Genomic DNA, 25,908 nt, shown 5'->3' on the forward strand with positions numbered 1-25,908 from the left:
CTTTCGCAAGCACCAATCATACCAGCAGAATAAGAAAACCGCTAAATAAATTAGGCATGATATTTTGATGATAATCGTGTAGGTCACACTAAACAAAACACTACAATGAAATTACGGAAATCACGAAATGACAAAATCTTCTTTAATTCAAAAACTGTAGCAGTTATTTTTCCAACTGTTTCTCATTAGTCTTATACTAAAATTCTGTATAACCACCCAACCAACCCAGTACTATGGTCTAAAAATTAGAAGTCTTAATTAAGTATGATTAGGTCTGGTCCGGTTGCGATTGGGCTTTTTATTCCATTTAAACAAATATTTAGCCATAGAACTATATTCAAATAATAGTCCCACTTAAACGAAGTTTTTCAAATTAATTTTGCACCATAGTTGAGAGCTTTTGGACTATAGATAATATAGTTAAGTAAGTAATTGAGTGTTTTTACGGTTCATCGAGTGCGACGTGTGACATACATTTATCTATAAGTATCAAAAAGTATCCCAACACCTAAAACATTGTGTTTGCTAAAGTCAAAGTCAAAAGTATTGGTTCTTGCAAAAGTATGGTCCTATACGTGTACGCACACCGCGTTTTTTTAACGCACCTTCGACGAGCACACCGTATGAACGTATGAAGCGCAGACGAGGATGAACCGTGTCGAGTCGCGTTAAGAAAACGCGCTGTAGATACTTACTTACATAGAGAGACCCCACACTAGCGTCACCCAAGCGCCGACGTCTAAGTCAACTCTATGGTTGCTGATCTAGAGCCTACTTAACGTCGGCGCAACTGCCCAGCGACGCCGACGCTAAGACGCTTGTGTGGGGTAAGCCCTATCCCCGCACCAATTTTGATTTTTCTAAGCCCCTCTGTTTTGGCAGGCGACGCGCAGAAGCGCGATTGGCACGATGGCACGTTGATGTTAGCTTGTACCTACACGCTGATGATATCCCAGCACCTGGCCGAGCTGGACTGGCTGACGTTGCTGGGATTGCTGCTCGCCGTCGTCACTATCATCGCTATGCTAATTATTTAGTGTTAGGGGATACTGTAAACCTTTTAACCCTTTTAACCAGGCATTTTAACCATTTGACCGCCAAGAGGTCAATTGACACGCGCGGCTACAGAGTAATGTCAACCGTCGTGCATTCAATTCAATTTTTTTAACGATAAGGTTCACGATAACGCGCCATGCGCGATAGGCATGGGGTTCAGAGGGTTAATCTCGTCATACCACGAAATGTTTTGTTTCCTTTTTAGTCAAAAACTTACAAAAAAAAGCTATTTTTGATTGGAAACATATTAATTATTTGTAAAAAATACACGTTGGCTACTTTAAAAACTATTTTACAATATCCCCGAAACATATATATCTAACAGTTATGAAATGCTTTAGTTTAAGATATAGAGCTGTAAAAAAAACACAATAATTATGAATACGAACATCACGCAAATATTATAGAAAATCATTAGACGCATTTAACCAACCAATGCTTTAAAATATGACGCTAAGCAAAATATTTTTAATCGTTTTTTTTGTAATTGCTAATTAACCAAACATTTATTCATTTAATACATCAATTTACATATAAAAAAAATATGATACTATCATTTTAATAACAAAATCAAATTGAAACAATTTTGCAAGCGTGATTTTCTTTTTAATTTTTAAACATATTTGTTCATCAAACATAAATAATATATTTCGTTCAGTTCACCTATTTATATTATTTTTCCTAGCTATAGCTACTTAGTATTTTAGCTGTGATGTCTTTTACATACTATTAATGAATGTATCAGTGAATTTTATGTGTTAATATTAGTTTTACTTAACTGCCTAATATCAAGATAAATCTATAATCAAAACTAGGTTAGTTTTAATATCGATTTTGGCTTTTAGTATTTTAGAGCATGTATTTTGCATGTATTTTGAGGTAATGTAATTTATGTTATTATTTTTAATTGATCGACAGTGGTCAAGAGTTCATCAAACTGAGAATAAAAGCAATCCTTAACTCTTTAACCCTTTGACCGCAAATAATGTCCTGAAGCGCGCGACTACAGCCCAACATCAACTTTCGTGCATTCCCACAAGGTTCAGGATGACGCGCTGCGCATTTTAGCCGTGCCGTTCAAAGGGTTAAAGGATGACTCACGTTAGACCGGACCGTGGCCGGGCCGGAGCTTCCGGAGCTTACTTTTCTATGACATGACAGGCGATCACGTGATGCTTGCTATAGAAAACGATGCGCCGGAAGCTCCGGCCCGGACACGGCCCGGTCTAACGTGAGTCTTCCTTAACTTCCTTTATGATCAGCACACGACCACACATGTCACTTAAGATTACCTAATAAATTCAATAATATGTGTTATATGTGACTCTTGGCCACTTTCGTTTAGGAAAATTCTTATGATGTATCAAACTCTTTAACGACGCAGGTAAACACATACCTACATAATGAAAGAAGAGCTGTGCAGATATTTTTGAGCTGACTGTACCTAAATCTTTAACTTTGGTGTCAAGAAAAATATAACTTCAATCCCAGTCTAAACCGTTAAATAGTTCCCATTTAAAAATGTTGGCTACGAAAGAGACAAGTAACTATAAAGACTGGTTATTGCCCTTAAAAGGAGTATGTCTTCATTGTCATTGATAGCGCGATTTAGGAATGTCAGAGGCACTACCGCTAAAAACGAAAAACGAAATTTCTATCCCTGTCTCTCTATCGCTCGAATGCTAAAGAGCAATAGAGAGTTAAAAGTAGCGAGTTTTCTATAACTTTATGGTCTATTTCTAGGTGAAAACTGATGCCTGCAAGAACTCTGCCAACTGCTTACGTATAAGATAATATAGACTCCTTTGGCACATATAGTTTGTAAGACACACGAGATTCCGTACCAAAATGTAAAGTCTAATTTTAATTGTTTGTTACCTTAACATTTTGTATTGTATTGAAGCTTATGTTGTACAGATTGACGAGTATAGGAGATATCGCTGCTTATATTGCAAAGAAAAATGTGTATTATATTGATGTATTTGGTGTAACTTGACAGAGTCTGAAGATGCTAAAGTTATACACTTAATTTTGAAATGAATAATTTAAATTTTTTTATTGATTTTATTCTACCCTTTTTTGAACTAACATGTAAAATTATTTGAGAATTGTCCCTTTCAAATGGAAAATGGACCTGTAACCTACAGATTCCTACTATAGTTCGTTTTAGCATTAGAAATAAGGTAAACAATCTTGATGTGTCTTTTAAGTGAAAAACACATTTTAAAAATAAGTTACGGCAAATATGTAACAATTATGAATCTAATACGATCATTTATATTCTTCTGCTTTCATAAGTAATAGTTACTGATTTTTAAAAAGCGTTTTTCAATTAAAAGACATGTCAAGATCGCTTACCTTCTTTCAAGTTCTTTCTAATGCTAAAAAAACGAACTATAATGACTGCCCTTAGCATTGATACTTACCTATCATTTATTAAACGATATCCCCACATTATATTATTAATTAAATTATTCTAGTTTAAATGTCACTGCATTAATTTCTCGTGATATGGGTACGGAGATCTCGCCACAGTCCGACTAGCACTTCGGTATATCATTAATTCAGTAAAGTTATGACTGTAAGAGGTAAATAAATAATAAACACTTCTATGCGGCTACCACCAGTACGGCTACCATCAGTTTGGCATTGACATAAACGATATCGTGAACGTAATTTACTTTCTATATATCTCTTTCGCACTAATATGTCAGTACGAGCGAGATGCATAGAAAGTAAATTACGTTCACGGTAGCGTTTATGTCAATGCCAAACTGATGGTAGCCGTACACTTTGGCACTGACATTTAAAGGCTAGCGTGAACGTAACTAATTTTCTATGCATCTCGCTCGTACCGACATTAGTGCGAGTGAGATGTATAGAAAGTATATTACGTAGACGTTGTGGCGTATATGTCAGTGCTGAGTGTGTTTGTGTTGACAATGTCAGTGACTCATGTTACCTACGGGTACTTGGTAAAAAAATATGTACTTTCACATTAACGATGCGTTAATCTATAAAATATTAAATTATATTGTACCTACATACTTTGATTTTTGATTACGGCTTATTTTGGTGTTAAAAGTGTAAATCAAAACGTTCTGACAATCTGAGTGGGACCTTGGACTGGTTGACCAACGCCATCTATGGGACAGTAATATATACTACTAGTATGGAGTATGGACATTGACAGTATTTATTATTTATTTGTCTCTTTAAATACACACCATAATGTCGATGTTTTGAAATTATTTCTGTAATCTATCCCATTAAGTGACATTTTAATCTATCTTTGTATGTAGAGGCTTCCAGTTATTTTTAAGAAGAGCGTTATTTATATGAGAGAGTTATAAGTTGAATAAAAGTTTCAGTTTTATTATTGAGTTGTTTTATTCCGATTTTCCAATCCTCCTAACCTAAGTCCCAGAAGCCCAGAACTCATAGAGGGTGCAAGGTAAAATCCTATACAAGTGACATACAAACGCGTGCCTCCGTGAGGGACAAAACATACGCAATACGACGCTATGATTGGTCGAATTTATTTGTTGCCTACCATAATCGGGAATTCTGGCATATGAATCTAGTATAGGTAAGTACCTATAACAGGAACAGGCATGAGGGGTGGGAGGAAATGACCGAATAGGATAATGTCCGGGACAGACCAAGGCCACGCGATCTGGGGGCTTGTTGGCGACCGTGTAGCAAGCCTTTAAGTTTTGTTTTTGAATTAGGAACCTTGTCTTATTTAATATATTGGTAAGTAAAAAAACTTTTGGAATACCGCCTTTACTTATAAGGGCCTCTGGGACTCGAGAGGTTAATCCCTATGAAGTAGTTATCTAGTAGTAGGTGTTCATAACAATAAGGTTCAATGGTTCATAATAGACATACAATAAAATGAGATAAAGTAACAAATTAGGTCCTAAAGAAATTCCAAGATGATTAAGCACGCCATCTAGGAGCTGTTGATAGTATTACATAGATTATGGCTTGCGCGCCACCTATCAATTGATGCAGATATTAGTTTCATTGTCGTAAAACACAATCTTGATGTTTACATGGGAGCCAATTAAACCTCTTAGTACCCAATAGATGGCGCTAACGGTATGCTTCAATAAAATGAATATAAAATGTCGAGAACCATGCTTGTAATGACGATTATTAATAAAATTAATCAATAAATTCAATAGATGAATCAACCTTTTTAAGTGTTACAACATAGTAATCTTATATTTAAATGTTTCGCAAATTATTTTTTTCTCATATTTATTTTTATAGCAACACTAATCTGCCTATTCGCAGCTATGGCAACACCAAATTAACTGTCATATTGTAAGATTTGTAAGAATCGAGCGTGTTGTGAATATTTTGCAAACGAATTGTTGATTATTTTTGAATTAGTTCATATTTTTGGGCTTGTGATACCTCGTTGTTGTGGGATTTTTAGTGTTTAGTGTTTTTACCAATGTTACTCTATTGTATCAGCGTGCGTTTGTTGCATAGCATTTGAAACATCAGCCTGTTCGAGTTGACCTGCTTCGACCGTGATTTTAAAAAGGTAACGGTTTATTTATTTATGATTTGCAATAAAAATTCTAGAATATAATTATGATGGGCGCTATACTAAGCAAGCTTATCTCGTAGTGCGTGCTTGACTAGTATCGCGGTATGTACCATTTTCGTATCAGTTTTGCCAGATAAATCTGTTGACTGTGTGATACTGAATCTTTATCAGTTCTGTCCATTACTGACTCATCTTCCTGTGGAATATGTTTTTGTTCACCGGCTGATAAACTTGACTATTGGATAGATGCATTTTCAATGATACCTTGAAGTTTTATGACCTTCTAATGCTTCAAAACAACAATGGACATGCAATGTATAATAAATAACATGGAATGTTAATGATATATCTAAACTCATATAACCATAAAATAATCTCTAACGAGATAGATAAGTATATTGAAAAAAAATGAATTTCTTTGTCTTGAAAATGTTTAATAGCTAATAACATGCTTGACTGTTGTGCTTAATATTAAAAAATCGGACAAGTGCGAGTAGGACTCGCCCACCGAGGGTTTCGTACTTTTTAGTATTTGTTGTTATAGCGGCAACAGAAATACATCATCTGTCAAAATTTCAACTGTCTAGCCATCACGGTTCATGATATACAGCCTGGTGACAGACAGATGGACAGTGGAGTCTTCTAACAGGGTCTCGTTTTTACCCTTTGGGTACGAAACCCTAAAAACAACTGTATCAAGATATTTTTAAACTCCTTTTAATGTAATCTTACTTTCAGGCGGTTTTGTTTCCTTGTTTGCCCCCTATATCATAAATCATAAAAAAAACTGATAATAGTCAGCAGCAAAAGTTGCTATGAGGGTAAAGAAAATACTTAAAGAGCACAAGAGAGTAGTAATAATAATGAAAAGTTGGCCTCATTGATCCACACTAAAATTTTCTTTTTTTTTTATTTATGTGATGGTCAGTAAACGAGCAGATAAACCGACATTTGCTACAAAAAATACAAAATAACTCTTTTAGGTCACGGACACAGACCAAGGAAATGAATCTTGACCGCTTCCTCTATCCTCTGACCCCTTCTATATATAACTCATAGGTCTTCCTGGACTGTCACTCGGTAATTGTTTGATTTGAATGTGACGGACCGGTAAATCATATGCATCAATTTGGAAGTCAGCGGTCGATTTAAGCTTGTTTTTTGTTTACATCCTTCTTAAGTTTGTTTGTGGTTTTTAGGGTTCCGTACCCAAAGGGTAAAACGGGACCCCATTACTAAGACTTCGCTGTCTGTCCGTCCGTCCGTCTGTCTGTCACCAGGCTGTATCTCACGAACCGTGATAGCTAGACAGTTGAAATTTTCACAGATGATGTATTTCTGTTGCCGCTATAACAACAAATACAACGCTATAAAAACAGAATAAAATAAAGATTTAAATGGGGCTCCCATACAACAAACGTGATTTTTGACCAAAGTTAAGCAACGTCGGGCGTGGTCAGTACTTGGATGGGTGACCGTTTTTTTTTTGCTTTTTTTTCTGTTTTTTTTTGCATTATGGTATGGAACCCTTCGTGCGCGAGTCCGACTCGCACTTGCCCGGTTTTATTTTTTATACTCTATCCGCTCACATATCAAAACTTGGAAGACAAATGCAATTTTGTTTTTAATGAAGATATAAAATTTAATAGAATGGGAGACCTTTTTACGCGCCTCTGGGCGGCTAAAGTTTTGTACATTAAGACCGGGCTAACGCAAAATTGTAGTGTTCATATTGAATTGTTACACATTTATATAAAGGCAAATTCCATGAAAATATTCACATCGAAACTAAATTATATTGCTAAGGAAGAATCCAACCAAAACACTACAAGATTAAGTTGGTTTAATAGAAGAAAATCTTGAAAACTTGTCAGATATTCATGCAATTTCTATTGTAATAATATACAATAGAAATTGCATGAATATCTGACCATTCATACTACAGTGGTATAACTAGTGTAAAATAAAATAGCTAGTTATACACCGTGTTTTTTTTGATTTCCGTTAATTTCGAGGGTGCATTCCTGAGCTTAAATTGAGTAACTTTCTCAAAGACACCGATATTCTAATTAACTCCATTTCGGAGATATTCAATAATTATTTTTTTTTCCTATAAGGCCTCTACAAGCGTGTACACTTGCCTTAGGGCCGGTTTACATATTGATTAGTGTTTAGAATGAGTTCATACATTTGCTCCTAAACTAAAGTACAATCTCGGTCGATCGATGTTCGAAATGACATTGATATGTGACAGATTTCAATTTTATTGTTTGGTTGAGTTAAATGTAATACCCGTGTTACAACAACGCTATATGCTACATTTAATAACTTTTTACTCTTAATTTTTTTTTAATGCAAAAAAGAAATTTTTTTTGAAAATTAACTATGTCAATTAGTTCTCTTAAACGTACTTAACCATACCCCAAAGTTAACGGAATTCAATAAAAACACGGTGTATAGTTGGTCAAACCAATTTGTCAGTCAGTAACAACCAGGAAAAATATACTCATCCTTTTCTTTTGGGTGCCAGTACTAGTGAAAGACAAAGATAGTATGATTCTCTCAGTCTATGATTAAAATGAGACAATCCTTTGGCAAACTATACCTGAGGGATCTGATGAGCGAAATTTGAAACAGAAGTATAGTTTCAGAGATATCTGTATCAAAACCCGCAGAATAGCCATATCTTCCGTCGCAAGTCTCTCACGGCACGCTGTATCTTTTGTTCCCTTCCAATTTCCTGGCTTTACGCCCCCCTTAAAGTATTTTTCCAAGACATAATAGTGATGTCAGACTTATTTCAAGTTGTAACATGTATTTGAGTGAGGTTATTTACTAATTTTGTGCCTTTATTACAGCAGATAAGATAAAGGCTAATTTTTATTATTGTTGTTGTGGCCAGTGTCAGTGTAGGTTAGGGTTACCAGATATAAATTTAGAATTTCCTGACAAAATTCCTGTCTTCCAAATATTTTTCCTGACATTCATATTGTTGACGAACGAAGTTATTGATAAGTTGAGTGGATCTCATTTATAATTTTTATACAATGTTTTTGGATTAATTTAAGTAAATAAAATGGTACTTTATAAAAAAGTCTATCAATTCAAAAAATTCCTGACATTCGTGTTCCGTCCCCATTCCTACCAAAAGGCCAAAATTCCTGCCATCTGGTAACCCTAGTGTAGATGTTGTTATTTTTATATTACTTCAAGTCTGAATCCATGACTCATGACATTGACTATGTCATACCTACACCTATTTTTATTCAATACCTATAAATACTTTTGAGTGAGGTAAGTAATCAACTAATCATAATCAACCTTGATAGATTGATTGATATAGACTGCAGTTATTTTGTCATTCCACTTTAGGACATTAAAAGGTTTTAGGATAGGTATTAAGACTCACTAAAGTGAAAATCGTACTTTGGTAAGACCAAAAAAAGTAAAATAATGCTGCCACTGCAATGTATATTGTTTGTAAAATAGTAAGTTCTGTTTTTATAAATAAACACGCTAAGACAATTTATTTATTGGTAATTTTACTCCTACGATTTAAAAAAGTACTTTTATTTACTTATTTTTACATAAATACAAGACGCGCTAGTAATAAGTGGCAACATTGTCTTACTTTTTTGGTCTTGAACTACGATTTTCAGTTTAGAAGGTATTATTAGAGTCGATAGGTACAAGCCAGTGGTTCTTAACCTTTCAGTGACAAGGGACCACTACATTATTTACATTATTTTCGCCAGGGATGACCAACTGTTTGTTCCAATAAGATCAAGTCATACGCAACATTAGGTCCATTATTACCAACCAAACTTCCTCTACAATCGGCCTTGACCCGCTAAAGTCTTGACCTTTAGACCTCGTTACACCGAGCCACTTTCATGCACTATGCAGTTACTGTACAGCGATAGACGATAAGCTAATCCGAATAATCCGACGATAGCGACACAGAAAAAATAATAGTACTACCGTACAGAAAGGATACTTCCTACCAGTGGCGGCGCGTCAAAGATATCCATAGGCAAGCCGGGGCTAATTTGGCTTACATATTTACTTTACAACTCTGCTCAAACGTCCAAAAACAGGCAAGCCGGTGGGAATCAGCTTTTATGGACCCGCCGCCACTGCTTCCTTCAAACCCGAAGTTTGACTGCGATTCAGGGTGGAATCATGCTATCCCTTTCTAATATATAGCACTATCCCTTTCGGCTATTTAGGGTTGTCAAAATTCAAGTGATTATCTTGTCTGTGGTCGTGCACGCACAAGGAAGTCGAGTGGTGCCAACCCAAATAATTGCTCGGAGTAATGCTGAGCCGAACGGAGCCCGAACTCGGTAGTGTCTCCCCTGATACTGATACTGATAGCGATAAAACTGTAGGTAGGGCACTTGCCTGAAATAGAAGAGAAAATCATCGGAAAATGGAGATAAAAGTAATTAATACAGTGGAACCTCGATAACTAGGATGTCGATTAGGCGAAATCGTTAGCACGAAATTTACTCTAATGCGATTTTTTCATTATTTTTACCTCTTCAAGGCCCACTTGCGCCAACCCACTAATCCGGGGTTAAGCGTTAATCCGTTAACCTAGTGTCAAATTGTACTGGTAACCATGGAAACTCCAGGTTTAACCGGTTAACGCCGGGTTAGTGGCATGGTGCAAGTGGGCCTAAGACGAACAAACCTCCCCCTATATCGTCTCCTTCCTCTACCTCTACCCCCTCTTCTCCTCGATTAATCAAAAGTTTATACTTTTTACTGAGACGGGTGTTCATTTAAACCTCGCCATACAATTTTTCGGATATTTTTCTTCTCTGATACTTGATCCCCTGGGCTTTATCTATTTGATCATTAAAGGCTTGCTACACGGTCGCCGACAAGCCCCCAGACCGCGTGGCCTTGGCCGGTCCCGGACCGTGTAGACAGTTGTTACCAACAAAATTTGACCAAAACTGACCAAGGACAGACCAAGGTCAGACGGTTAGAAGGCTTGTCGGCGACCGTGTAGCAAGCCTTTTACTGCCCTCAAATTACATATAATATTGTTGTTACGAATGTTAAGGTCAAATCATATCAGAGCCCGTCTCAGTTCAGTGGAAACCGGTTTATTAATAGATTGAACAGTCTGAGAATCTTATAGGGTTATATAAAAGTACTTATGCACCAGTGGCGGGGTGATAGAACGCGATTCCCTCCGGCTTTTTCTAATTTAAAGGAGTAACTCCGGCTTGCCTAACATACTGCGTAATGCGTCGCAAGTGCTATACACAGTACAATTGATAGGTATTAAAAAAAAATCAGGGCACATTTCAGTACACAACGTATTATATAAAACAACCTACCTTACTCATCACAGGATTATGATTATCATTTTTATCTCTTTATCTTTGGATCCAATAAGCCGTCGCAAGATAATATACAAAATAAACACGCACTTAAAAAAAATCCTAATATGTTCTTCGATTGTTTACTTTTCATTCTAGGTGAGCAAAGCAACTTCGCTGGGTTTATAATTAAAGTACAGTCGCCATCAGATATATCGTAGCGGCCAAGGCGCTCACAAATATCTGAACACGCCTCTATTATCAAGGCGTTAGAGTGCGTGTCCAGACATTTTTGAGCACCTCGGCCGCTCCGATATTGTGTTTTTGCAGTCCCAGCCCCTAATATTGTCATTTAATCTATCCTCTATTTATTTTTCATTGGGTTTTTCCTCGTTTGGGCATGCGCTTTTGTTTATCTAGGTTATTTTTTTATTTGCCAGTTTTCCACGAATGTAATAGGGGGTATTACTGTAATGTTCTGCCGCCAGAGTGCAGCACTAGTACCTATCGTAAATAAACCATAGAGTAACTTATACTGTGCCTTAAACAGTTATTTTGACAAGTTTTCACAGATAATATGACATGATGATGCATTATGGCGGTTTGTTTACAAAGGGCCCTAAATTTTGTGGCAAAACGTATGAAAATTTGTGAGAGAGGTAATTATACAAACGCATAAAGAGGTTAGTTAGCAAATAACTTAGAGATAAAAAATGTGGTAAAATAGTAGTACCTACGGTCCTACGCCTATTTTTTCGAGCTGTAGAAGTCAAATTTGAATAAGTTGCTTAGTTACCAATACCAATTACCAATCATTTATTGACATATTTGACATTATATATGTATTTTCTATGATGGACTACTGTTATCTAGTTTGCGTTTGTAACAGCGCCATCTCTTAGGAAATTTGAATATCAAACTAAACATACTCCCGCCTTTAATGACGTGACGTCATTATAAAATAATAAAATAAATTAAGATTCAATCTTGCAAATAATCAAACATAAATTAATAGCTTGTTACGGACGCAAACTATTTTTCTACATCACATAATAAAGGACACAATTTTGAAATTGAACGTTGTAACACTCCTGACGAGGTTCGCAGGTCATACATTCTGGTAAGTTGGTCTTTTCCAGGGTACTTCTTTATAATTCTTCCCATAGGCCAACGACCAGGAGGTAGCCTCTGGTCCTTTATTAGAACTAAATCTCCTTCTTGGAATTCTCGAGTAGACTTTCTCCATTTAGGTCTCTGTTGCATTCTACTTAAATATTCGGATTGCCATCTTCGCCAAAAATCTTGTACCATTCTGGTTGTCACTTGCCATTGATCGAGTCTATTCATCTTTACATCTCCTAGGTATTCAGATGGTATAACATTAGTGGGTTCTCCGATGAGAAAATGGCCAGGGTTAAGGGGTTCAAATCGTCTGGATGATCGCTGATGGGTGAAATGGGTCTAGAATTTAGACAAGCTTCAATTTCTGCCAGGACCGTGCTTAATTGCTCAAATGTAAGTGTAGTATCTCCAACTATACGTTTCAGGTGGTATTTGGTCGACTTGACACCTGCCTCCCATAATCCGCCGAAATTGGGAGCGCCTGGAGGGATATATTTTCATTTCGTCCCTTCTCTATCTAGCATCGAAATAAACTCATCTGGTACACTGGATTTCCCTTGACTCCACATCTCTAGTAACTCTTTCTCAGTGCCAATGAATGAAGTTCCGTGATCACTCCACATTTCTGCCACATGGCCTCGCCTTGAAACGAATCTTTTAAATGCTGCCAGAAAGGCTTGTGTCGTCATGTCACTTACAACCTCTATATGTAGTGCCTTCGTGCACATACAAACGAATAAACATATGTAGGCCTTGTAGGATTTGGCACCTCTACCCTTGCTCATTCTGACATGTATTGGTCCCGCAAAGTCCGTTCCGGTGACCAAGAATGGTCTACATGGCTTGACTCTAGAATCAGGTAAATCTCCCATCTTTTGTTCTCTGTTCTTCGCATTCTGTCTTATACATGTAACGCACTCCCGCACAAAACGCTTAACGCGGCTTGCTGCGTTAATCAGCCAATATTTGCCTCGTAAGTATGTAATCATCATTTGCGGAGGGCCGTGTAGTGTTTTGGCATGAGCTTCTCTCAATATTAACGGTAGTAATACATTGTTCTTTGAAATGATGATCGGGTGTTTTCGTATGAATTCCATATCTGCGTGCTTCAATCGACCACCGACTCTTAGAACATTCTTGTCGTCAAGGAAAGGGGATAGAGCTAGTAGGTTACTCTTAGGTTTTAAGTTTCTGTTTCCTTTCAGGTCTTCTATCTCTTCTGAAAATTCCACTTCTTGTGACATCCTTATACATATTGTAAGTGCATCGTTTCTTTCTTCGTACGTCAGGTAAGAAGGTAAGTTACTTTTCTCTCTATCTATAATTTTCAGCCAGCGTCTGCAGTATGCAATAACACGGGTAAGTTTCTCCAGTGATGAAAACTTCTTCAATAAGGTAAGTTGTTCCTCATTCTCATTGGTTACTACCATCGTTACTATATTCTTTCTCTTTTCTATTGCTGTGTCTAGTGGAGTTCCTTTTTCTAATCTTATTTCTTTCTCTTTCAGCATTTCAGGTCCGTTCCACCATATCTCTGTGGACATAAGTTTTGAAGGCATCACTCCTCTTGAAGCAGGATCAGCAGGGTTCTGCTTAGTGTTTACGTAGAACCAGTGATTAGCATCGAGTATCTCTGTGATTTCTAAGACTCTATTCTTTACAAAAGGCTTCCATTTAATCACAGCAAATTGAGCTAGCCACACACCATTATCTTCATCTTTGTTTTCTATTTTCTTCATGTGGTTTAGCGTTATGTACTCTTCTAGAACTTTGTTGTATTCTTCTAATAGGTGTGGTTTACTCTTAAGTCTGTTCTCTGTAGACTTCCAGCGTTTCAGTGCAATCTCTCGGCTGTTAGATGGTAGAACTGGTGGGTCATGTCTCATTGGCAGATCTACTATGTAACGTCCGTCTTCGTCTCTAGTGGTAGTTTTTTCGTATATTTCTTCTACTTTGATCTCTTCTGCTGTTAGCTTGTGTTTTTCTTCATCTATTGTCTCTAGCTCCCAGAATCTCTTTAGCATATGGTTCAACTCGACATTTAAATGCATGCTAATGAATGGTTTCTCTTCTCGCTCTTGTTCTGTTCCGACTGTGACTTTTCCTGATATTATCCAACCCAAATGTGTTTGTAAAGCTATGGGAGAGCCTGGAACGCCTTTGATCAGACCAGGCTGTATCATCTCGTTGTAAACTTCTACTCCCAATAGAATATCTATAGAACTTGGCTGGTGGTAAGTCGGATCAGCTAGTTGTAAGTCTTTTAGGTGAACCCAGTTGTCGATGGTAAGTTTCTCTGAAGGCATGATGTTTGTTACTCGCTTTACTATGTAGGTTGTTAAACTCATTTTCTTTTCAGGATTATGACGTGATGAAATCTCGATATCTGCAGCAAATCGGATGGGTGTGCTCATCTGATCAAGACCTGATACGTTTCCGTTTACGCGTTTTCTCTTAAGCCCCATAGTTTGGGCTGCAGACTCGTTCAGGAAAGACTCTTGAGAACATGGATCCAACAAGGCTCTTAAAACGAATTCTCTTCCTTGATGGTTCGTCACGTTAATTTGTGCTGTAGATAATAATCCTGTCATGCTTCCTGTTGTTAGGTGGGCAACTATCTCTCTCTTATTCTTCATGTCTTGCTTGGGTTCTAGTTTAGTTTCTCTCTCTCGCTTGAAATCTTTGGGTTCTCTCTCTTGTTTTGTTTCTTCTTTGTGCTCTTTCTCTTTGGATTGGTATGTATTATTGTGCAACAGTGTGTGATGTCTTCTTCCGCACTTTTGACATGAAAACTTGCTCTTACAGAAGCGGACAGCATGACCATGGATTAGGCAGTTAAAGCAGAGTTGTTGGTTTTGAATGAACTCTGTTTTCTTTTCTAGTGTTAGCTCTTGAAACTCTTTACATTGGTTCAAATGATGGTTTAGCTTGCAAAAACCACACTTGATAGCTGGTGACACGTGAAATGACTTAGACACGACAGTGACGTTAGGTTCTCTCTGGGTGCTTCGGTAGGTACTCTTCATGTTCATGTTCGTTGTTTGGCTAGGTTGCATCATCTCTAAAACTCGGAATCTCTTTTCTAAGAACTTGTTGAACATGACCATTGTAGGTAACTCTGTGAGGTTCAGGTTACTTGCTTCTTCCTCCCACTCTTTATGTGTCTCGGTTTCTAACTTCTCAACAATGATGTGTATAATAAGTGTATCACATGAACTTGTATTGATGTTTTGTACTTTCAGCTTGTTAAGGCACTCCATAGTTGTATCTAATATCTCTCGAATCGCTTTAGCAGTGCCTGTGTGAATTTTCTTTTGATTCATTAACTTGCTTAAGATGGAATTAACTATAACTCTCTTGTTGTTGTACCTGTTCTGCAGCGTGAGCCATGCCAATTCGTAGTTTGTTTCAGTGACGGCTAGGTGATCCAACAGTTGAGCAGGTTCTCCAGACAAGTAGCTTTTTAAATAGTGCATCTTTTGGACGCTGCTCAAGTTCTCTTTGTTGTGGATGAGTGATGTAAACATGTCGTAAAACGAAGTCCAATCTTGGTAGTTACCGGTAAACTTCGCTATATCTATTTTCGGTAGCTTCACGTCATCCCTGCTTGTGCTTGGTGTTGGATTAGTGCTGCTTGTACTCGTACCACCCGTCGTCGAACTCTCAAGCATATCTGTCATCTCTGCTTTCAAATCTAGAAACATTTCTTCGCACGCTGAATATAGATCGTCTTTGAAATACTCGTACTTCGCTTTGTCTGACGGTGTAGATATTTTTATCAAGGCTCGATTGTTTTCTACGAACTGACTAAAATATTGTTCTATGGATTCTTTTCTTGTCTTGATGTATCCTCTTGTTAATCTCGCTTTTGGTGTTTTCTTGAAGTTCGCTTGCGCTTTGAGAATTAGGCCACAAATATTTTCTTGCTCGGCTAATAAACCAGGTAATTCTTGAGACATTTTGAGATTTTTGAGATAACTATTCTTTGAAACTATGAAAATTCACACCGAAATCATGATTGTTTTGTTTGACATGGAAAAAATTTTGACGTGTTCTATTTATTGTTCTATTTCTGAAATCTTGTTTTTTCCAACTCAACAAATTCTTATCTTGTAAATAGCACTGATTTATAGCGGCGAATTTTCTGAGTTTACTCGTAGGTCTTAACATATATTTTATTTATCTTATCTCCCCGAAATCTTTAATTATAATTTTGTAATTTAGATGACAATTTTGACTGACGGCTTCTCGGAATATTTCTAAATGTTCTAACTCACTGACACTTAAGTTCGATTTTAGATTCTATTGTACTGTGATTAAAGTTCACTTTTGAATGCACTGTCTATGTCACTTAAGTCGTTTCACTTCTCAACTCGAAGGACCACTTTGCTTGAATAAGTTGCTTAGTTACCAATACCAATTACCAATCATTTATTGACATATATGTATTTTCTATGATGGACTACTGTTATCTAGTTTGCGTTTGTAACAGCGCCATCTCTTAGGAAATTTGAATATCAAACTAAACAGAGTTATAGAGGTAAAAAACAAATGTACAGAAGGGTTATCCCGTACACAGGTTGGTTACTTCGTGTTAATGAGGTTAGATATTTCGATTTATGGAGGTTCTAGGGTTTGAAGGGAAGGGAATGGCATTTTATTTCGTGTTAACGAGGATTTCGCCTTATCGAGGTTCGAGTTATGGAGGTTCCACTGTATTTCCATATCTAAGTCGACTCTCTTATCGATCTATCTTAATCAACTGAATTCCTGTATAAACCAAGAAACCTTCGTGCCAAAGCGGCATCTTGCGACAAAACTGCAAGGTCACGTGCAGTAAAACCGTTACTTGCAGCTTGTGCTCTTTTATTGCTTATAGTACTGTAAATAAAAAGTTTAAAAAGAAAATTTTCTTTTCGCAATCTTAAATCTTGCATACGTCTTCTACATTCCTCATATTTATGTCTAAAAGAAACAATATTTTGCTTTAAAATATCTTACAAAGGTATTTGGAAACCGGTAACGCTAAATTTATATCCCGCTGTTCACGATATAGAAACAATGCTTCCGGTGTCAAATTATCGATTTCTTTTAGCTTTTTCTTGCGTTATTTCCTTTGATTTATGCCTTCTGTTCCAGTCTGTTAAGTAACTAGGATTTTTCATATCAGCTAATGTAAAAATAATATTTGTATCATATTGCTTTGGCTCAACATAGTTGTCGATGATTCAGTTGCGTTCCGATGTCGTCGTTTCCAATATGTGCAAAATCAAGTTTAGTTACAATGTCTCAAAATTTATTCATACATACATGTCCACTTTCTTATTTTTTTTTTTATTTCAAGGAAAGTATTTACGTGTCATGGTTGTTATCGGAAAAAGGAGAGTCCGTTTAAGCTTCTTTTGAACAGTAAGGGAGTGTCTTTGTATACGACAAATTTTCATATAAATTTGACATTAATGATGACATTTCACTTTGTCATTGCAAATACTCTAGTCTATCAGGCCACTGACCATGCTGTTAAAATGTTAAAAGGGGCCCACAGATTGCCAGTTCGCTGGACGATATCAACCAGTCAGTTGTTCCGAGCTGTCAAATTTTGCGTTTAACTGACAGTCTAATATCGCCCGGCGAACTGGTAATCAGTGGATCCCTTAGGTTAAGGCCTCATGATGATATAGCTAAATATGTAATATAAAAAATTCAAACATCTAGACACTCCCAAAACCTTACATCGTGCATCCTCCTTTCGATGGCCATGGCCGGCTAAAATAGTACATTACTACAGAGGCCGGGACAAAAGGGGTTGCCGGCCGAAGACATAGACGGCCGAGCGAAGCGAGGCTGGATAGGTCTGAGCGCGGGCAACCCCATTTCCCGCCGAGGTATGTATAGTGCTTTTCTCAAACATGCAATGAAATAAATAAAATAAAAAATCCACGAAACCCAAGTTTTATTTATAGAAAAAACTAAAAGTAAACTACACCCTAAATATAACCAACACGTACCTATATCATTATCACGCGTATGTTTTACACGAGTCGTGTATTTTTACTACCCTTATATTTTCATGTATGTTTGATTTTTTCGCCTTGTATCCGTCTGACTGTCGTTTTCGTCACATAAGTTTACATAGTCTTTCATATTGATATCATGTTTCACATACATCGTTGCTTTATGCATGGAGTAAATAAGTATAATTTCCACAGTGTTGACGAATTTGTAGTTACATTCATTTAAAATATGCCACAAAACTGTTTATAATAAACTGTAAGCCATTTTCTTAGTTTATCAAATAATAATATTGCCATAAGCAACCATATACATACTTCGTCTTTGACTTGGCGGCAGAGGCAGCAAGTTATTTAAAATCAATTCTACTTACGTTGCCAATTCCAACACCTACGATTACAATTAATTTCATTATTTCGTCGGAACGCATATTAAAGTAAAAAAATCAACAACGCACCATAAATCCAATAAAACAGAATGAATATTTTTCAACTTTACCTCCATAACAATTTAAAAAAAAATAACTACGCGTGTTTGAGTAGACCTTTTTACCGCTAACGTTTAGATGAAATATTTTAAATGTTTTTATTTGTGTAGTTAAATTTATAATTTAAAATTTGGTTAATAATGTATTATTTATTAAGTTCATGTTGATTTTATACAAATAAAACTGCAAATTATAGCAAACATTGTTTTTTGTTTTTTTTTTTATAGGCGTAGTGTAGTGGCAGTGTCATTACGAACCATAAAGCCAATACTGCCTCTAGTTTTTTTTTATGGATGAATGCCACGATGCTGTGTCACAAATATCTGTGAAATGAAAATTAAAAAAGAGGACTTTGCCGGCCTAGGCCTGCAAGATTTGTATGAAATTCCATTAAATACCTTTTGTCCTAGCCGCACCTGAAACGTCATACTTCGCAGCCTATTATAAGGAACATAACATCAATATTTCATTGCATGTTTGAGAAAATATCGTTAACCAAAGTTTTATCACCAAAAACTATATTGCCCGCAGATAATGTCAATCATTGCAAATGGATACCTACATAAGTAGTAACGGGGTTACCGATAAGCGAACGTTCCTTGGAATTTGGCGTTATTTAGATTTTTAGAGAACTGATAAACCTCTATTTATGTGTGTTTTTTAGGGTTCCGTACCCAAAGGGTAAAACGGGACCCTATTACTAAGACTTCGCTGTCCGTCCGTCCGTCCGTCCGTCCGTCCGTCCGTCCGTCACCAGGCTGTATCTCACGAACCGTGATAACCGTTTTTTTTTTTGCTTTTTTGTTTTTTTTTGCATTGCGGTACGGAACCCTTCGTGCGCGAGTCCGACTCGCACTTGCCCGGTTTTTACAATATAACTGGGATGTCGTTTTTGCATTGCCCGCGCGCGCAGAGTGGTCTCAAAGCGTTCTAAACTTCTAATCTAACATACACATAGCGGCGTGCAAAATATCAAGGCTAAATTCAGTAATATTTTTTTCTCCAATATGCTCGGAATTGTTCACCTTACTGTAGCAAAAATAGTACGGGAAGTTCTTCGTTAATGTCAAACTCTAACTAAAAAACATCAAACTATCGCTGTCCTGTTCTAGCGGACGGGAAGTAAAAAAACACTACAGTAATAACTTATTACTGTAGTGTTTTTTACTTTTTAATAATAAAAAACGCAAACAGCCAATTATTATTGCCGCGAGCCGCTTCTACACGACCCGATCAGCTATCATTTCACGTGTATGATCGTGCGAATACTGCTTAATAAAATCAAAGATAATAATCTTTATATTTTTTTTTAATCTCATCCGTGTTCATAAAGCTTACATAGTTTGTCAAAGGACTTTCTCAGTTCAAACATAGACAAAGAGAATCATACTATCTTTGTCTTACACTAGTACTAGCACCCAAAAGAAAAGGATGGGTGTAGTTTTCCTGGTTCTTACTGACTGAAAAGTTGGTTTGACAAACTATATTGCGCAATTATATTGAATGAACGAATATTGAATGGTACTGAATGGCAGAATAAGTTTGTGCCTTTAACTTTTAAAAATTAATTAAAGAGGGAAATTGTTTTTGACATTTTGGATGTGAAGGTTTGATTTGAGTGATGCTTGATGCTTAAATAATAATTATTTTAGCTTATTTCCTCGCATGTTTGGAGAAAAGCACTATATATGCCTCGGCAGGAATAGCAATTCGTGGATTCGTCTTCTTTGTCGGACTCCGCTTCGCGTCGTCCGACAAAATCGAAACTCATCCACGAATTGCCCTTTCCCGGCCTCTGCAATAATGTACTATTACGAATTACTTGGGGATGAATCTTATGAATTTAGAACCTCCTTTTTAAAGTCGGTTAATATACATCAGTTTATTTGCGACTCGCGACGCATGTCTTCATCGAAAGCAGCTTTTCATTCGAGAAGCTTCCAAAACCGCAAACCAATCCCGACCGATTGTTAAAAACGTGTACTTTTTGATCGATTTTCCAACTTTATTGTTTAAGAGAAATCACTCTCCAGTCAGGTGCTTAATTTGTTTACAACCAGTGGCCTATTTTATAAAGCTACAAGTTACAATTTACAAGCGGAAAGTGTTAGAAACCTAGTACACCTAGTGACCCTATGTGTTAGAAAGAGACTTCCGCTTGTAAATTGTAACTTGTAGCTTTATAAAATTAGGCCCAGCTGTCTATAATAAAATCGAACACCGTAACATTCCCCTAATGATTGAGACAGCCATGTTACTGATGTTACAGATTATAGCTACATGCTTAAGCAACCGCACACAGCGATGTTCATCAGCGTTTCGTACGCAAATGGTGCATTTCAATCGCTACTTTTGCTCATTTTGCAAAAATATGAAATCATTGGTAGATAAATTTTACAACTATATAAAAATTTCGTCAGGTGGTCCAGACGGATCGACTACCGGGTGACTATGGGTAAAGAAAAAATGAATTCTGCACGGTCTTGTATCCAAATCGCTATGTCCATCCTCCTCCTCGATCCTCAATCGATATATCCTAGTAAGGCTCAGCCGTACAAATGAAAAACCCAAAATTTGCCACTGTTTGAAGAATTTGAATGCAGGGAATAAGTTGATTTTTAATTCTTAGAAAATTTAACAAAGCAAAAGAAATGCAACTCTGTTCCAATTGAATATGGTTTACATTTCATCGAACTGAAGAGGTACTATAGGTAGGACCTTGGGATTTAGGGGGCTATGGAGCAGCAGACTTTTCGCGATGTCGTGGTTGGTTCCATACCATAGTAAAAGTTGTTCAGTATGTCATACTGAATATGCAGGGACATATTCACCTATTAAAGTATGCTTAGACATCAAGATTTGTAACATCTATTCGAGTGCATCGCTACTGTTTCGCGACTGCACAGCCGTGTGCGATGGTTCTTAGCTTCGGTCAGTGCAACGCTCGCAATAGTCAACGGACCGTGTACTCATACTTGTTCGCTGGGCAATAATTGCCTTTTCCGTTGTTTACCAGTTTCCAAACGTCGGTCTTGAGACACGTGATAATTGGCTAACGAACCGCTAGAATTAGTCTATACTATACCATTATGGTTTCGCCTCCAGTTTGTAATTATGCTCTAAATTTTACGGAAGTCCGGTTGGATCGGATTGGCTCTGAAGGCCTACCGCGAACCACGTTCGACGTGTTGCCTCCCAATCACACTTATATATTGTTGACTTCACTCCGGCACTTAGAACTACTTTATATCACTGCATATTGAATAGTGAAACTTGAAATATCTTCTAATTTATGTAATGACCATTACAATTTGTGTTCTACAATTTTGTCTTCTGTTTATCATTGAAACGAGAAAGTAAAATGCGTAAATTGTCGTCATGACAGTAATGGATGCGTTACCAAATCGCTTAGTGGACACATTCAAACTTTTAAACTATTACAATATAGCACTGCTATTAATCTCACTGCTACCCTTTCGCACCAATATGTAAGTGCGAGCGAGACGCATTGGTATCAACCTGATAATAATATTTAAAAAATCTGAATGCGTCTCAAGGTGTGATCGCACCAGCTAAAAGCCTCAGATCTATCTAATCGCCGTGAAAGTGATTTCCATACACCGTAATAAAAGGCGTTTTGCTCAAATCACTTTTGCAAGATTTCTAATGACCGCAAATTGCATCCATAATAGACAGAGAGCAGATACTTGAAGATTCCAATACAACTTTGCAGACTAAAGTAACTTGTATACTTCGTTGTAAAACTTAAATGTTTCGCATTTGTTAAATAACAACAACTTTTAAGAATAATCACTGTTTCTACTTTGTTGTCAATAGTTAACGATGTAAGATTACGAAATTTTAATTAAGTCGTTTTAGAAGTTTTAACTATAGAGAGAGATTCAAACATATTTTTTAAACGGGTTAATAGTTTAGTTAGTTTAAGTATGTATTATTAAGTCACACTCTCACTGCAGTTTCAACGTTTCAGAACTCTAGATTTAGATTCTTGCACCAGACACGTACGAGTACCTACAGTCTACAGTCATATTATTTCGTGAAAATATTTGTAAAAAGGAGGGGAACAAAAAGTTAAATAGCAGTAATCGCATAAAATATACGTCCACAAACGTCAATATAAGTACTCTTTTTGATGCTTATATCATTCTAAGACCATACCCTGTTGCGGAGTTCCATATAAAGTCAGCTAACGCGTTAATCGTAACACGCGTTTGCGATCTGCATTTCGGCATTACATTTACAACTCATTAATAGAACCTGAGAATTAAATCTGAACCGTAATATGATCATTACATAGCTCTCATTACCTCGTTCCTCGAACCAGATGTTTATGTACTTTAAGTCTTTCGCATGGGAACATAATCAATTGTTTCTCGGATTCTATCGAAGAAAGTAGGTTATAAGGTCAGGCGTCTTCAGAGTAACGGAGGAAAAATGTGTTTGATTATATCAAGTTACTTATCAAATTCGGCTTCTGGACACTTATCTTGAGATTCTTTGCAGCTGTTGTTCGAATAAAGATGAACAGTCCCTACTAATATATTATAAATAAATGCGAAAGTGACCCTTGTCGTGTTTCTGTCTGTTACCTCTTCACACTGAACCGATTTAGGTAACATTTGGTATGGAGATAGTTTGAGACCTTATTTAGGAAGGACAGGCCATATTTTATCAGCCATCATTATCACTCCACGGAAACGAATTTGCGGGCAGAAGCACAGTAATCAACTTTGAAGGATTTGACTCCGATTTTTTCTGCCTAGCCGCGGTGAGATGCTTTAGTAATTCAGCTATATGTTATGTATAGGTACAGGCTTTTTATCTCGAGTTGGTTTTGACACCGGGTTATTCAGGGTCATCCTTCGGGTCATTCGGATCATGACTGAACAACTTATCTTCTAGGACCAATATGAAAACCGCGAAAAAGGGTTTCGCTAGCCCCGCCCCACGTTTCACCTACTACTTATGAGCTTTTGGGGTTTTCACTTGTAAATGCTGTTTTAGTTTTTTTTAGCAAGTATGATATTCTTCCTCATTTTGTCATTTTTGATCATGAACCTCGGAATCATCTAGTAGAGTCTGTGGGGAAAGAGAAGAGAGAGTGTCGTAGAATGTATAGGTAGATCTTCTTGTGTTATTTACCTATAGATTGTGATGTCACTACGCTACTTAGTTGTATCTATTACAGAAAAGTGCACATGATTACACACAATCTTAATGACATGTTATTACATTATCACGAAGCCTGTCATCACAACTTGACACTTTATGTTAATTAGTATTGCATGTACAGTAGCTAATACTTGGTCATACACGTGATTTGCTTTTTTTAGATCTTGTTTGAGTTAGATATTAGACTGCTGTAATACCAATATTTGTAATGGACTGGACTAACACTGTATAGCAAATATGCTGATAAAAATTGTAGAATATTTCTTGCTCTGAAATATGAAACTCTTTGCAAGGAACGCTCAAAGGACTACAGTTAGCACTACAAATGAGTCCCTCTGGGGATTCCAGTCAGTTTCACAAACGCAACAATGTGCGATTTCTCGTTTCAATATGCAAAACGTAAGCGAGAAACGAAATAGCATTGCCTCGTCCAATCTGCTGTAGGTTTTCTACATTGAAACCTTTTGCAATGTGCGCCCGCATTCACTGTAACTTACCTCGTTATGTGCATCGCGCTACATAAAATTCCTTAATGATGTCACAGTATTAAACTAGTAATGTAAGACCAAGAGATTTTAAGTTAACAGTGAATCTAATATGAGTGTCTGTAATTAAGGAAAAGAGGTCAAATATATTGTTTCTATCTAAAAGGCGTGTTAATCTCTAAATAATATAACTCTCGTTTATGCCGATGAGAAGACAATTGTCTTATTTATGCGTATATCATAATTATTAGTGCCAAATTCTGGACACACTTCGATTTATTACTAATAATCGATGACAATGATCTCATTATTAATAACTAGCAAACCTGATTTAAGTACTTTCTTCGCGAAGCATAATTTTCGCTATTTATAATCACGTGCCTGAACTTCAATAGTTCTTTTATACCTTGAATGAATGACTTTGACCGTTTTATTGCACATTCATCCCACACATCCAAACCAGTCTTATATCTATTGCTAAATAACATGTAGGTATAATTTCTGTGCTAAACTTAGACCATTAAGACATCTACTTTCACCACAATTTAATCCGCAATTTCGGCGTTTGACCTGTCCTAAATGGACTAGTTGTTGTTATTTATTCTTGCATGCTCTTTTGCATTAAGTTCATAACTGTTGGTTGCGATTATATCGCAATTTCGTCTATCGTCACTTCAAAGCAAATCTGTCTCCAAAATCTCATTGTAAGCTCGATGAATCCCACGGTAGTCCTAGTTTAATGGGCTTCTCTCGTTTTTGTGACAACATTGTGAGAGTCAAAAAATATCATTTATCAAATTTAACGTTCAGCAGTTCAATATGGAAGTAGTATTATATGGATAGGTGTTATAGTTCCTTAAGAAAATGTATCTCTAGAAAGTAGGCCACTGGCCTTACTAACTCTATATCCTGAAAATGAACTTCTACCAGCAGTTTCATTCTTCACATGAACATTCTTAGATGGGCTAACCAGTTGCTTCTGTTATACGCCAAGAAGCAAAGTTAACATTAGAAGTGTTTATTCGCATTTTTCTTAGACGCGAAACGGTATTTCGGAAATGCATCGGTTGCCGCGAATTTCTTCCAAGTCATCGGTGTCCAGAACCGGCTTCCGCATGACGTGTTCGCGCGACTAATGGGCCGCGTCGGGCCAGTAATGCTCTTCGCGCCGCACCAACAGGTGCGCTCGTACCTCTAGCGTTATTCTGGTGCCCTGGTACTTTTTTCGTGAACGAGAAACTTTGTACCGTTGTTTGTGTTTGTGTGTGTTATAAAAAACTGTATATACTGTATATAGGCTGCTTTGGTCTGGATTTAAAATAGGTAGTGTTTTTATTTTTCAATACCTACATTGTTTGTAAGCCTCTCCATTGTAGACACTTTGTTTATATGCATGTTTATTAGCATTAATCCCTTTTCATTCAGAGAAAGTTGTAGCAATCAAGAAGCTAACCTTAAATTAACAATTCTTGATGCTTAGTAATTTTAGAACATAAATTTAAAAAGCGTTTGATTATCATAACTTTGTTCGACATTCAGGTCAATTTTCTTTTTATGAATAAGAACTTATATTCAAGATATTTGACACGTAAAAGTTTAAATTACTTGGAAACTCCATTAATTTCAATCCTTGTCATTTTTTTGATTCGAAAT

At 36.7% G+C, this 25,908-nt stretch overlaps 3 protein-coding genes across 5 annotated transcripts in view; 2 read left to right on the top strand and 1 right to left on the bottom strand.

Annotated features, from left to right (window-relative positions):
* LOC134668825 (uncharacterized) overlaps window positions 1-4,435 on the top strand; it is a 216,907-nt gene extending 212,472 nt beyond the window's left edge. For 2 of the 3 annotated variants that reach the window (XM_063526285.1, XM_063526284.1), the window contains exon 3: window positions 883-1,836. In XM_063526285.1, coding sequence (XP_063382355.1) covers window positions 883-1,037 — 155 coding nt within the window. In that variant the 3' untranslated portion in view covers window positions 1,038-1,836. Of the gene's footprint in view, window positions 1-882; window positions 1,837-2,799 lie in introns of those variants that run through there. The other variant, XM_063526286.1, reaches the window with a different exon arrangement.
* Window positions 4,436-5,421: 986 nt separating this feature from the next.
* Window positions 5,422-25,908, top strand: part of LOC134668655 (uncharacterized) — a 282,363-nt gene continuing 261,876 nt past the window's right edge. The window contains exon 1 of the mRNA XM_063526097.1: window positions 5,422-5,614. The gene's annotated coding sequence lies outside the window, so the exon portion shown is untranslated. The remainder of the gene's footprint in view (window positions 5,615-25,908) is intronic.
* Window positions 12,576-16,037, bottom strand: LOC134668654 (uncharacterized). The gene has a single exon (XM_063526096.1). It carries the CDS (start codon window positions 16,035-16,037, stop codon window positions 12,576-12,578), a length of 3,462 nt encoding a protein of 1,153 aa, XP_063382166.1.

This window comes from Cydia fagiglandana, chromosome 11 (assembly GCF_963556715.1).
Source record: "Cydia fagiglandana chromosome 11, ilCydFagi1.1, whole genome shotgun sequence".
Lineage (NCBI taxonomy): Eukaryota > Metazoa > Arthropoda > Insecta > Lepidoptera > Tortricidae > Cydia > Cydia fagiglandana.